The sequence below is a fragment of the Centropristis striata genome, chromosome 4 (genome assembly GCF_030273125.1).
Source record: "Centropristis striata isolate RG_2023a ecotype Rhode Island chromosome 4, C.striata_1.0, whole genome shotgun sequence".
NCBI classification, from domain to species: domain Eukaryota; kingdom Metazoa; phylum Chordata; class Actinopteri; order Perciformes; family Serranidae; genus Centropristis; species Centropristis striata.
Window position 1 is genome coordinate 29,108,439 of NC_081520.1, and position 13,007 is coordinate 29,121,445.

Consider the following 13,007-nt stretch of genomic DNA (forward strand, 5'->3'; position numbering starts at 1 on the left):
TAATGCTAATATCGACACACACACACACACACACACACACACACACACACACACACACACACACACACACACACACACCTCCCCACAGTCAACATCCCGCCCACAACCTTTTTAGAGAGAAGCATCAACCCAGCTCCTTCCAGCCTCAAGGCAGCTTCAATTAAAGGGATAGCCAGCCACCGATAGCCAATATATTCAACAGACACCTCACAAAACAGAGATACATGAAATGTCTGTGAGCTATGGACTGTAAAAAATTCAAACTGTGTATTTTCTTAAACAAACTACTTAAAAAGGGACAAGACAAGGAGAACACATGTTTTCTTAATGTTTTCCCTCTTGCATCCTGTGAAGATCCTACTGCAGGGATTTTTTAAGTCAAATTATCAGCCTGAAAGGGCATTACAAACTTTTTTTCTCACTCTCACTGCTTCTGCACTTAGTGGGAGTCGGCTGCTGCCTCAGTCGGAGCGGTGTATGTGCCGGGCCTCAGCACCTGCCAGCACACATAGTGCTACAGGCACCTTTAACCCTTTAGCAGGGGCCCACTACATATGGTTTCACAGACACGCACACACTGTATTTATGAGACGCTCCCACAGGGACGTGCTGTTGCCCCAAGCAGCAGGAATTTTCCCTCCTCCTCACCACACCTACATGCTACTGAAACCCTCAGGTCGACACACACGGCTCCTGGTCACTTCAGCTGCTAGTGAGACAAAATGTCATGTGATACGGTCGCCCTGCACTGCATGTGTGAATCTGATCTGCATCTCTTCTGTGATCTGTCATGGCTGGCATAATTTGTATAACTGCTCACTAATCAATTAACATAGGTCCTGACTAGATCCATCTCTGTTTTCCCCTGCTCTCATGCTGTGACTTCTCTCATAAATGTATGTTGCCATGTTATTGTAGGCTATTTTTCTTTCTTGACAGTGATGCTCTGTGTGGATAAATAGACATTGTGATTGGGTAAAGCTGTATGAAAGCCTTGATTTAATTTATTTTGCTTGGCTCACAATCAGTGAGAATCAATTTAGCAGATTTTCACTTAAGTATTCTGTGATAAGTAGAATAATGTCTAATCACAGAGCAAAAAGGTGTAAGACTAGTTTTCACACCTACAGTAAATGTTTATACAGAGGCACTGAAGGCAAGTGAGGAAAAAAATTTTGGTGATCCAATTTCTAAATTGTTTTTTCTCCTGTGTTCATGACTCGGTAACAGGTGAAAGAAAAGTTTAGCCAGGGTTGATCTACTGTAGATAATAAGTTTCTTCCTGTAAGTCGCTTTGGATAAAAGCATCTGTCAAATGACTAAATGTAAGTTTCTTAATTTTCTGTACTGTGAAATAACTGTGAAACAGGTGGGAAAAACTTTTGGAAGTTAATTCTTATTTTTTTGTCACGATCATTTTATGATGTAGTCGGGTTGTCCATCCTCCCATACGTACCATTCTTGTGAACGTGCTCTCTCAGGAATGCCTCTAAGATTTTAGACACCCAATTTACATGCATAGTAGTGCAAGAATTTTAGGAACACCTTTCAATTTAATGCACTCCAGTACACTGTGACCTCAATAATAAAAATAAAGTAGAATTATTACCTTTCTGACAAGTCAAGTTACGGACAGTTAGGTACTGGTGTACTTAATGAAGTGGTAGTATTTGTACAATAATATTGGTAGCCCATATTGTAGGTGTTTAGCAGTTTGAGGGAAGATCAAATGACAGTCGCTGTGCTGCAGTAGAAGCATGTTCTTCATGTCTGCCTGACGGAGCACGGTGTGCTTGTATTTGTCCCCAAAAAGCTTCAGCCATGCTGGGAGCACGTTTTCTACTACTTAAAATCTAAAAATCTAGGTGTTTTCGCTTTACTGTTAGCAACTACGCTAGATTGGGGATAGTGGATGGCTTTAAAATGAGCACTGTACTGTACAAAATGTGTTTTTCTGTTTATGATGGAAGCGCTGATGTTGTGTGTGGGCCTCCATCAGGACGGAGACGCGTTGGAAACAGGAACCAAAAAGTTTGAAGACTTGGAGTTTCAGCAGCTGGAGAGAGAAAGCAGCCTGGAGGAGGAGAGAGAAACCATCAGCCAGCAGCTGCTGCAGGAGAGAGCAGAGTACCACAGCAGTGTGGCCAAGAGGAAGGTGAGGAAACACCTGACAGGTTAGGAATAATATCTTTATGATGGTTTGTGTGTGTGCTGAGAGTTGAAGATGCCTGTGGCAAATATCTCTACAGACGTATCGGTATCATTTTGGTTACTCTTTAGAGAAACATTTCTATAAGAGCCCAGTGTGTTCGGGTTAGTTTACTTATTCACCTTAACAGAATGTGTTAAATAAATAGAGTATCCACTTTGTAAGGTGGTGTCCTTCAACCATCTGGAGACAGTTTGCTTATTTTTGCACTGCAGAGGCGACATCAGGACACAAATTCACAATTATTTTTTTTTACAATTCTGTTATTTCAGTCCAATCCAATCCACTTTATTTATATAACACAATTTTAGCAAACACAAGGTTTCCAAAGTGCTGCACAAACAATAAATAGATGACACAATACAAAGAGATGTAGTAAACAATACAACAGTAAAATGCAATAAGATAAAATAATTTAAAAATGGGATAAAAATAAATAAAATCAAATGTAAAATGTACTTCCACTGTATTTCCACTGCATAGAGAGAAGCCACATCCTTCCACTCTGCTATTTAGAGAGTTACAGAACAATATCAATGCTATTGTCACAGTACGGCTCGTTTTGAAGATTTCCTTCTTTCTGCCTCGTTCAGGAGAAGTTGTCTGCTCTGGAGAACCAGGCCAGCCAGCTCGGCATGCAGGCGGCTCAGGAGTGCGAACGGCTGGCCAAAGACAGGACCCTCACACTGCAAATGCTCCAAAAGGTACTTAGTAACCAGTTCTTCTAGCTTCATATAATGCTGGTATCTTGACTGTAGCCTTAAATCTGAGCTTCTGTGTCTGGGAGGAGTTAAGGAGGTTAAACAGCTCAAACAGTGAAGTAACATACAGTATGTCTTTATGTTCCAGGAGAAGGAGAGGCTGTCGGCCCTGGAGAAGAGATACCACAGCCTGACGGGTGGGAAGAGCTTCCCCAAGTCCTCCACTGCGATGAGAGAGGTGAGAGAACACACGTGTGCTCCTGCCCTGAAACTAAAGAGTGCTTTGATGACTCATAGCTGATTCCTCACCACATTTACACCTTTAACTCGCAGTGATTTGCAAACTCTTTGATAATCTTTTGGATTGGACAACCCTGATTTCATCAGACTAACGTAAAGCTTTATGGTGGTGACATGTTTTTAACATGGAGTTATTGACAATTAGTGTGGAGAGCAAACTAATCTCTTAATGGTCACTACGTTAGCCGTGTTTAACTCAGACATTTTGTCATATTGTCAACGTGAGCTGATGCTTTAACTGTCTGGAGGGATCACAGCAGGACGCGTCGCTTCAGGTGTGGCTGCCTAAAGAACCCTGCTGTACCTGTGGAGCTCGCTTACAGTACAGCTAACTAGCTAGCTCAGCTTTTTTGGCAAAGTAAACAGCATGATACTCAACGCAGATTCACCTAGCTGCTAACACAACTCCATGTATGTATTCGCCAGTTAGTGAATAACAGGGTGGCTTTGATTTACAAATTCAGCGTGATTGAAGATGCTTATATTAAAGCAAGAAGTGGTAAAGTAGTAAAGCCCCCCTCGCTTATTTATTTGATTGGCTGCCAAGTGTCACATCTGGAGTCAACAAAATCACAGGTGCATTACTTCTTCATGACATCACAATGCAAAAACGAAGCAGCGTGTTTCCTGCCGTCAGCTTCACTCTAAAGTTCTGACTTGAAATTCCATGCCAGTTTTTGTTTGATGATGATAGGCCAAGTAAAACCAGAGATATGGTCAAATATATTTAGTATGAAAATATAGAACTAGATGTTCTCCTCGTTTTACCCCTTATATGTTATATTTGTAACCAACATTTAAAATTCTTCATTGAGCATGACTGTGTTTTTAAAGTAAAAGAACCCCTTAGATTAAACCCATAGATTTTATGTTTTTGGTGTGTTTTTTGTGTTCAAAATGTTGATCCAGTAAGTCAAAGTGAAAAAAGAGTGAAAACAGCTGAAAACAGTGATACCAACATGGCATGGTAAACATTTTTAAGTGGCAGACTGAAAAATATTTAAAAACAGATTTAATAGTTTTTACGAGGGTGTGAAAAATCACATGGGAATGACTGGTGGCACGCTGTATGATAGAAATACGACGTTTTACAGGCAATAGTTTTGTTTCCAGTGATGCATCTTAGTGTGATCGCGTCCTCAGTTCTCTGTCGGCATTAAAAGCACTTATTCCTGAACTGTTAAAACAGGGAGCGCTCCATATCAGCGAGGCTGACCTGCTGTTGGAGGACGTCCACTCCTCCCAGTATTCCCTCTGTCGAGCCTCTCCTTCCTACTTACAGCCCTCCCCTCTCTGTCAGTTGTACCCCAGCAGCCCGACGGAGGTAACCAGACTAACCCGTCGCTGCATGAAGCCCGCTGCTTCCCTCTCTGCTGTCTGCTTCCCGTTGTGCTGTTAGTGTGCTGGTCCACTCTAATTGCACCTGTGACTCACTGTGTCTGCCCGGCTGCTTTATCTCACACCATAGTAACAACAACTATGTGAAAAGAGGAGTCAGCACAGTCGCTTTCAGTTCAAGTTGGGTTTTGTCTGTTATGAGCCCAGAGATGTAGTGGACACATAAAACACACTGCTGTCTGACCTGTGCACACTAGTTCTGTCAAACAGGACCGTGTATATACAGGGTCTGTACAAAGTCTTGGATGTTGGGAAAATGCAAAATTTTTCTTTTTGTTTTCAAAGTGAAGGCTATGTGCTTAAAAATTCTTGATTTTCAACATGATAATAACACTATTTGTGAAGCACCTACCATACATAAAATGCATCTCAAAATGCTTCACAGTATGGCATTAAAAACAAAACAATAAAAACAACAAAACATTGGGAAATTAAATATAGAAAACAAAATAAATAAATTAAAACACAAGATGGAAACATTAATAAAACATACAAAGAGTAAAAAGATACGATTGAACGGCAGAAAAAAAAAAATAGAATAAAAAAAAAAAAATCTTTTTAAATATGGTGTTTTATTTACACAATCACTCATGGAATACAAAAAACATTCATAGCCAGAGAAGTCCTCTGTTGATGCCTTAATTAAGTGATAATGCTGATCAAAACTTACATATAAAAAATATTAAGAAAAGCCAATGAGAGAAACAAAATGACGATATATACATTCGGTTCCTGTGGGTGTAAGAAATTCTGTAAAATTATTTTTTTGCAATTAAATTACAATTTAGATGTGATGCAAAGGGGTGGACAAATTCTGGTAAATTTCCAGAAATTGTCCATGGGAAGTTAAGGAATTTTGGAAATGTTCAAAATAAGAAAAAACAATCACATTTCAACAGATTTATTTGTAAGTAGAACTTTATCAAGTTTAAATTATTTTATTGAACAACAAAAACATGAATGCTGAGTTAAGTATTACCCCCCCCCCCTCCCAACCCCCGATCTCACCCATTTAAAAATTAAGTAAAATGACTCATGAGTCCCATTCAAAATAATAAATGAAATGACCCACTCTCCCAAAGTCCCATTCAACATGTAAATGTTGAATTGAACATGTGATGGAGGAATGCACAGTGCATGTAGGGGGCGTGGCCTCAATAGGGGGCGTGGCCTCAGTTGCCCTGCAGTAAGCAGTGTGCTATGTGCATGTGATTGAGGAATATGATGAAGTGAACTTGCATGAAATCTGGTTGTTTTAGTCAAGATTACGTTAAAATATATTTCCCCCAACTATATATAAATTCCCTGTTAAGTGCCAACCTTAAAGTTAGTAAATTCCTTGTTTATTCCCATTACACGTTAACTTACATGGAAAGTTTTGGAAATTTGCAATTTTGCAACCCTAGATGTGATGATAAAATCTTTCAAGAGTCTGAAAAGTTTTTGCTAAGGTGCCTTGCACAAACCCTGTATATAATGACACATGAACGCCTTTTAAAAGACTTCCTGTTTACACCTTTTTCACCACTACATCACTGGTTGTAACAGCCAACAGAAGTGTGTGTGTGTGTCTGTGTCAGCCAGTTGTGATGCTAAAGATTTGTACTTTGTATTGTTTGGTGTGTTCTTGTTTGTTTGTCGGCACCTGTTAGCTGTAACCGCAGCACTTGAAAAGGCGGTCTTGATGTTTGTTCTCGACACATAAACTGTACATACGAGTCACAGTGCTGTGTTGTCCTCATGGCTTGTCCTCCTGTCTGACCGCTGTTGCCTGTTGGCTGCTGCTCAGGAGTACATGAAGCTGTCGGATGTCTATAAGATGTACGGCAGCGGCGGCCTCCGTGAAAACAACAAGCCCGCCACTCACGGCCGCTCGTTTGCCATAGATGCTGCATTAGCCGGCGCCGGCGAGGTACCATCACTTCCTGTCTGTCTCTCTCCTGATCAGTCTTGACTCTCCTCTCTCTTGTCTCTCTCCATCCTCCCATTTTGATGTCTTGCTGCTCCCTCTGCTGGTTTGCTGTTAATCAAACTGTTGGCTTTGCTCTCTGTAGTGTTCACTTAGAGTGCCTGCAACATATCAGCACTATAGAGGGTTTAATTAGGGTTGGACTGATAAAAGCAGGCTTGCTTTGAGACAAACAAAAGATGATATTGTGTATTAATAAAAAGTATTTTCCTAACTCTATTCTTGATTCTTAAAAAAACACAACTTCTGTTGTATAACATGTCGGGCTGGGTGTAATTTATTTATATGTCAGCGTCAGTACATTTGACTTTTTATTGAGTTTTATGGCACATTTTTATCATTTTTAACTGGATGAAGGATTTTAGTCATGATCATTAGCTCAGCAAACATTAGTCTAAAATTTCCAAAGTTAGGATTTAAATTAGGAAATTTCTGAACATTTTTTTGATTGGTTACTCAGCTTTTTTAAAATATGTAACAAAAATTAAGTACTGTTCAATAATAAAAATAATACCTTGACTGGCCACTTTATTAGGTCCACTTGTGCGATCCAAAACAACATCTGAATCAATAAATTCTGCCGTTACAATTATAATAATGTTCAGTTTTGAGTTATTAATTTAACTATATCTTCATTATAGAAGTTGTAGTTTGAGGTAGTTTTGAACATTAAATTAAGAGGTTTTTCTAATATTTTGGCCACCAAATTATACATAGTACATGGTAGTGCCAGAATATTGGGAACACCTGCTAATATAATGCACTCCAGTACACCACAACCACCCACTGTGAGCTCAATAATAGAAATAAAGCAGATGTTTATTACCTTTCTGACAGTCAACAAAACCTGAAAAACTACAATCTTTCTAACTGTAGAATTAATGGTCTATTGGCAACATGTTAAAAGTGAATGATTTGATGAGTGGCCAGTATAATTGTCCCCATGTATCAGTCTGATCCTAATGTTGATGCTGTGAATGGTGTCGCTTTCTGCTCTCCTTCATGATGCAGGGCTTAACTTGTCTCTTCGTCTTCATTCCTGTCTGTCTCTCTCCTCTCCTGTGTGTGTGTGTGTGTGTGTGTGTGTGGGTGTGTGTGTGTTGCCCTGGAGAAGGAGTATGTGACAGTGGGCCAGTTGAATCAGATGTATGGGATGCCAAAGGTGGAGTCCTCCCCTACTTCCCCGCTTCGCCAGCACCTGCAGCCTGGAGCAGTAGACCCCGCCTTCTCCTGCCTCCCCTCTCCTCACGGCTCCTCCCTCTCTCTGTCTGTGGAGGTGTGTGCTGCCTTCCTTCCTTCCTACCTTTTCCCCCTTCCATCCTTCCTTTCTCCTTTCCTCTTTGGCAGCGTTTGTTTACCAGATGTCACCAGTTCAAAGTGTTTTTTCTACTTGTTTACTTTGAATCTATTTAGACAGACAGACAGACAGACAGACAGACAGACAGACAGAGGGAAATACATTGTAATAACAGCACAGGCAAACAACAAAATAAAAGAGAAGGTGCAAAAATAGAATATGAGTATATACATTATAGTGCAAAAATGATCCAGTAAGTTATGAAACATAAATAAAAGCAGATCTGTGATAATAAACAAACTTAAATCTGGCATTATTCCTTCATATATGACTGCAGAGATACTGTATGTGTTAGGCTCCAAGGACCACTGAAGTGAAGTAAAACATAAAATTAGCTTGAAACTTAAATGTTCTTGTGAGAAACTGGGTCATTGCAGCAGCAACATAGAATTATAATAGAGACATGTAAAATAGGGATATAGCAGCTGGAGGGTATACCGCATAATGCAGCTGACAACAATAATGTGTTGAAGATATTTAAGAATAATTTTCAAAGTATAAAAAACCCTTAATTACAGCTTTTGAGGGTATATAAACCAAATGTTCTCAGCGTCTTCCTGCTGTCTTTGAATGCTTTCTAATCTCCTCTTATCTTCTTTGTTTCCTCTCTCCTCTTCTGTTGCCGCTACTCTGTGTGCTCTCCAGTACCAGTCTGAGGGCAGTAGGCCTCACCTCCCCAAGCTAGATTTAGAGCAGTGGTACCAGGAGCTGATGACTGGCTCTAGCCAGCTCTGTCCGCCCCCGCTGCCAGCCAAGTCTCTGTCAGGCCGCAGGCCTGTGCTGCAGGTACAGGGCCTTTCTTCTTCTTCTCCTTATTTTCCCAACTTGTTCTTCTGCTGTTTGCATGTGCTGTTATTTCTCTGCCAACCTTTAACTTACTCCAACTGTGTGTGTTTACAGAAAATAAAAAAACAAGCTTAACAATGCTGCATTCACAAAGTGTCTCCCCCCTTGAAGCCTCTTGAAAAATACTACAAAATACAGTTAAAGGCATTCTGTGCAGGAATTGTTGCTTACTGTCACCGCTGACCCAATTCTGGTTCACTGGGTCCAGATTCGATCCAATATTGATTTGATTGCATATTTCAGTTAGTATTGTATTAGTATTGCTCATTTACAATTCAAATTTTTCTTGTATAGGAAGGAGATTTTCAGAGGCTCAATGCTGTAAATTATGCAAGAAACCCTCTGCATTATTAAAAAATATACATATTTACATTAAGAATAGTCTTCAGAGATTTGTGGTATTTCCACAATATTTCACCTCAAAGTTGCACCACTTACACATGGCTTTGCTTTGGTCCTGCTCTTCTCTTGGTAGCTTTTGAATTCAAAATTAAACCAGACGTCCACCTTTAGGTTTCACGGTGCTTTCAGTTGAGCAGCTCCCGACATGTTTTGATGTAACATCGACACTGAGCTTGACTTTCATGCTCTCATGTGGTCTTGTTGGAGCAGCTCGCCGAGGTTAAAGATCATGCATCTCCGGGGAAAAAATTGGCCCAAAAAGATTAAGAGGCCAGGTTTAAAGCTTCACATAAACAAAGGAATATATACAGTAGTGTTCAAAATAAAAGCAGCCCAATGTGCGTATCATGAATGCTGGGTCTTGTTGGTTTTCTGAGAATCTACTGCACCTACTGGTACCTTGTTTGCCATGTAGCAATAAAAAATATACTAAAAACCTGGATTAATCTGGTTAGTCACATTGGAATGCTATTATTTTGAACAGTACTGTATATATAAATTGATCTCAGAATTTATGAATCAGTATCAGAAAATGAAATTTAATATCTATTTTGAATCTGAGAATACATTTTTTTAAACCCAGCCCTAGTTTGTAAACACAACAAAAGTGAAAACAAACCCCAGATTTATTATTGTTTGGCAACATGCTTTGTTCTCTTGGCGTTTAGCCCCGCTGGATTAGCTTTTTCTTGGCGTTGTGTCCTATTTTTGTAGCTTTGAGCCCAAAGGGTGACGTAAAGAAACATTCCAAACACAGTAAAAAAGAAGAAAATAGAGTCAGAGGCAGGGTCTCTGTAGATTCAGACACCGCCACACACTTCTTGTGGTTATATGTGGTGATTGAGAGGGATTATTTTAGACTATAAATTTTTGTTTTTTTGGAAAATCCTGCATAGTTTACCTTTTAACCTGTGACTTAGCTGCATTTGTGTACTGAGAAGGAGAAGCTGTCTTCATTTCATTGTGATTAATGAAAACAAGCAGTAAGACACAGCTGCATACAGTTTGTGTGACTGGAACTTCAGCTTTGCTTTGGTGTGAAACACGATGTCAGTTAATGTGTGTTAAGTTTGGAATAAAGAGTAACAAGAGTAATCGTCCGTAGCAGAAAACTTCAATCAACACTAAAATCAAGTTTGTGTGTGAAGTCAATACTTTAAAACATTAAGACACTTTACAAAGAAACTCTTACAGTACATGAATGCAGCATTAATGTAAGTGGGACTGATCAAAGAGCTACAGTGGTGGTTCCAGGTGTGTGCGTGCGTGCATGCATGTGTGTGTGTGTGTGTGTGTGTGTGTGTGTGTGTGTAGCTGAAGTCTAACTCAGGAATTGTCTGCTCTTTGATATTTTTTTCAGGCTTTGATACTGAAATTAATACTGCTGATTGAACTTTATGGCTGGTTGATTTATTAATTCCAGCGTTTTTATCTTAACAATGTCAGTAGCGCTCACATCATAACTCATAATGCTGATTTAACTGTTGTTTTCCCGCAGGTGCTTGCAAATCATCCATGGTGGATTTCAGTTGTACTTCTAACACCGTTGTGAAACTTTCCCATCTGCCATCCCGTCATGTTTTATCAGCTCTTCCTGGTGTTGACCTCTGCCTGCTCTCTGCATGCTTCCTCCCTCAGGTGTTCCGCTCCAAGCTGGACAGTGATCCAGGTCTGTCTCCTTATCAACCCAAATCAGGCTCTGCGTCCCCTCTGCAGCACGGAGCTGCAACACTGGGACGCAACTCAAGCTCAAAGGTAGACAGGTCCTTCATTGATGTGACCAAACAATCAATCTCTAATTTAGCTTCAAATCTTTATCCTCTTTAAAATGCAAGCACAATCCCCCCTAAAAGCCAGATATTCATTTAAACCCATATTTAAAATAAATGTTGGCTTGAATGAATTGCTAAAATGTTGCATCTTTATTTTTTCACTTTTGTATTACCCCTATTAATTTGATTTTCCCTTTTCTATTTCTTTCTTTCTTTCTTTCTTTCTTTCTTTCTTTCTTTCTTTCTTTCCTTCTTTCTTTCTTTCTTTCTTTCTTAAAGGTATTTATTAATTATTTGCCTTTGCATGTTTCTCCTATTTTATTTTCTATTTTATTTTAGTACATTCAATGGTATATTCATTTATTCAGTCATTTACTGTATTTAGTTATTTATATATTTATTCAATTATTTATTTTTGCATTTATGTTTTGTTTATAGATTTGAAAATGTATTTATTCATGAATTATTTTCCCTATTCATATTTGACCCTATTTATTTCCCCAAACCCGTATCTTTCTGATTTTTTAATTTATTTTCTGGACATCCAATCCTAATGTTTGGTCTGTGCCCTCTGACCCAGCAGAGCCCCCTGCTGGTGGCCAACAGCACTGGCAGTCTGCCGAGGAACCTGGCTGCAACCCTGCAGGACATCGAGACCAAGAGACAGCTCGCTCTGCAGCAGAAAGGTACAAAAACAATCATGATGCATATTTATTATTTATGATTCAGATCCTGGATGCCCCACACCGTTTACTCATTAATAGGAAGTGATAAGCAAAGCATGAATAAATAAATGATATTGAATCAGTCATTAGTATGTATTGCTACACGTATTCATACATTAAACAAACAGGCTTTCTCAGTCATCTATGATCATCTTCTAGGTCTTTTTTAATCAGTTTAATCAAAGGCTCTTCTGGCCTTAAATATGATTAATTCACTGTTCCATGAACTAGATATACAGCATGCAGCTACTGGGAAGGGATACAAAAGGACATATCGTCATTATGTGGAAAACTTACTTGTGTACTTCAGTCAGTCTTCAGTGAGAACAAGAAACTTGCAAAGCTTCAGTTGTCATTTCTAGATGATATAATACTGTGGTTACACTCCTCTTTTCAGTGCCACTTTTGTGATAAGATGTACCAGATTGGAACTCAGCTGTGTCTGCATGTGTGTTTCCACACTTGACACTACAATGCAACCTATTTTACTTGTTTTGTAATGTTGGCAGGCTCACACATGGTGCATTTGTTGAGGGCAGAGCTACAAAAGCACTGAAACTGCTGTCAGATTCAGTTTGCACAAATTGATGTGGGACAACAGTGCTAAATCAGCTTTTGTGTTTTTAGGTTCTTACTGGAACTCTGTTGTTTGCAGTTTAGTTTATCTCCCGTTTGGGGGCTACATTCAGACATCAGGTTTATTTGGCTGTATAGGAGGATTATATGCATTATATGCAAAATCTCCCAAAAGTCAACCTATTCACACAATGTAGAAATACTCCTTTGTTTTATATCTGTATTTGAGAAGTATTGAGACTTCAACATAATATAAATAAAACAGTATTTTATTTAATAACTGATTATTATTCTTGCTTGTCTTGCTAGTGCTGCACACTGTTGGATAATGTGACCCCGCTATTCTACGTGTGTGTGTGTGTGTGTGTGTGTGTGTGTGTGTGTGTGTGTGTGTGTGTGTGTGTTCCTCATGCTTTCCTGTTGTTTGACTCAATGGATCAATGAGAGTCTGGTGTTGTGGGTGCAGGGTTTGGATCTTTGAGTTAGTCAAATACATCAGCGTCCGCAGCTCAGGTTCAGTTTTCTTCATGTCTGTCTATGTCTCTGTCTCTGGACGTGTCTCTTCCTGCACTGCTGCACCACAGAGTCCCTGACCTCCAGACAGATCACCATAGACGGAAGCTGCGCAGGTAGATGGATTGCTGCGTCCAGGAGTTGATGATTTATTTTTCTTTCTTTATTTTGTTCAGTGGGAATCATCAAGTTTGTTTATATAAACGTCTGTCAGTGTCTGAAATTAACTGTTTGTCTTT

General features: G+C 39.4%; 1 protein-coding gene across 1 annotated transcript in view; it reads left to right on the top strand.

Moving 5' to 3' along the window:
- phldb1b (pleckstrin homology-like domain, family B, member 1b) overlaps positions 1-13,007 on the top strand; it is a 117,257-nt gene that overhangs the window by 87,451 nt on the left and 16,799 nt on the right. The window contains exons 11-17 of the mRNA XM_059331424.1: positions 2,000-2,155; positions 2,803-2,913; positions 3,059-3,148; positions 6,398-6,520; positions 8,580-8,720; positions 10,821-10,937; positions 11,535-11,640. Coding sequence (XP_059187407.1) covers positions 2,000-2,155; positions 2,803-2,913; positions 3,059-3,148; positions 6,398-6,520; positions 8,580-8,720; positions 10,821-10,937; positions 11,535-11,640 — 844 coding nt within the window. The remainder of the gene's footprint in view (positions 1-1,999; positions 2,156-2,802; positions 2,914-3,058; positions 3,149-6,397; positions 6,521-8,579; positions 8,721-10,820; positions 10,938-11,534; positions 11,641-13,007) is intronic.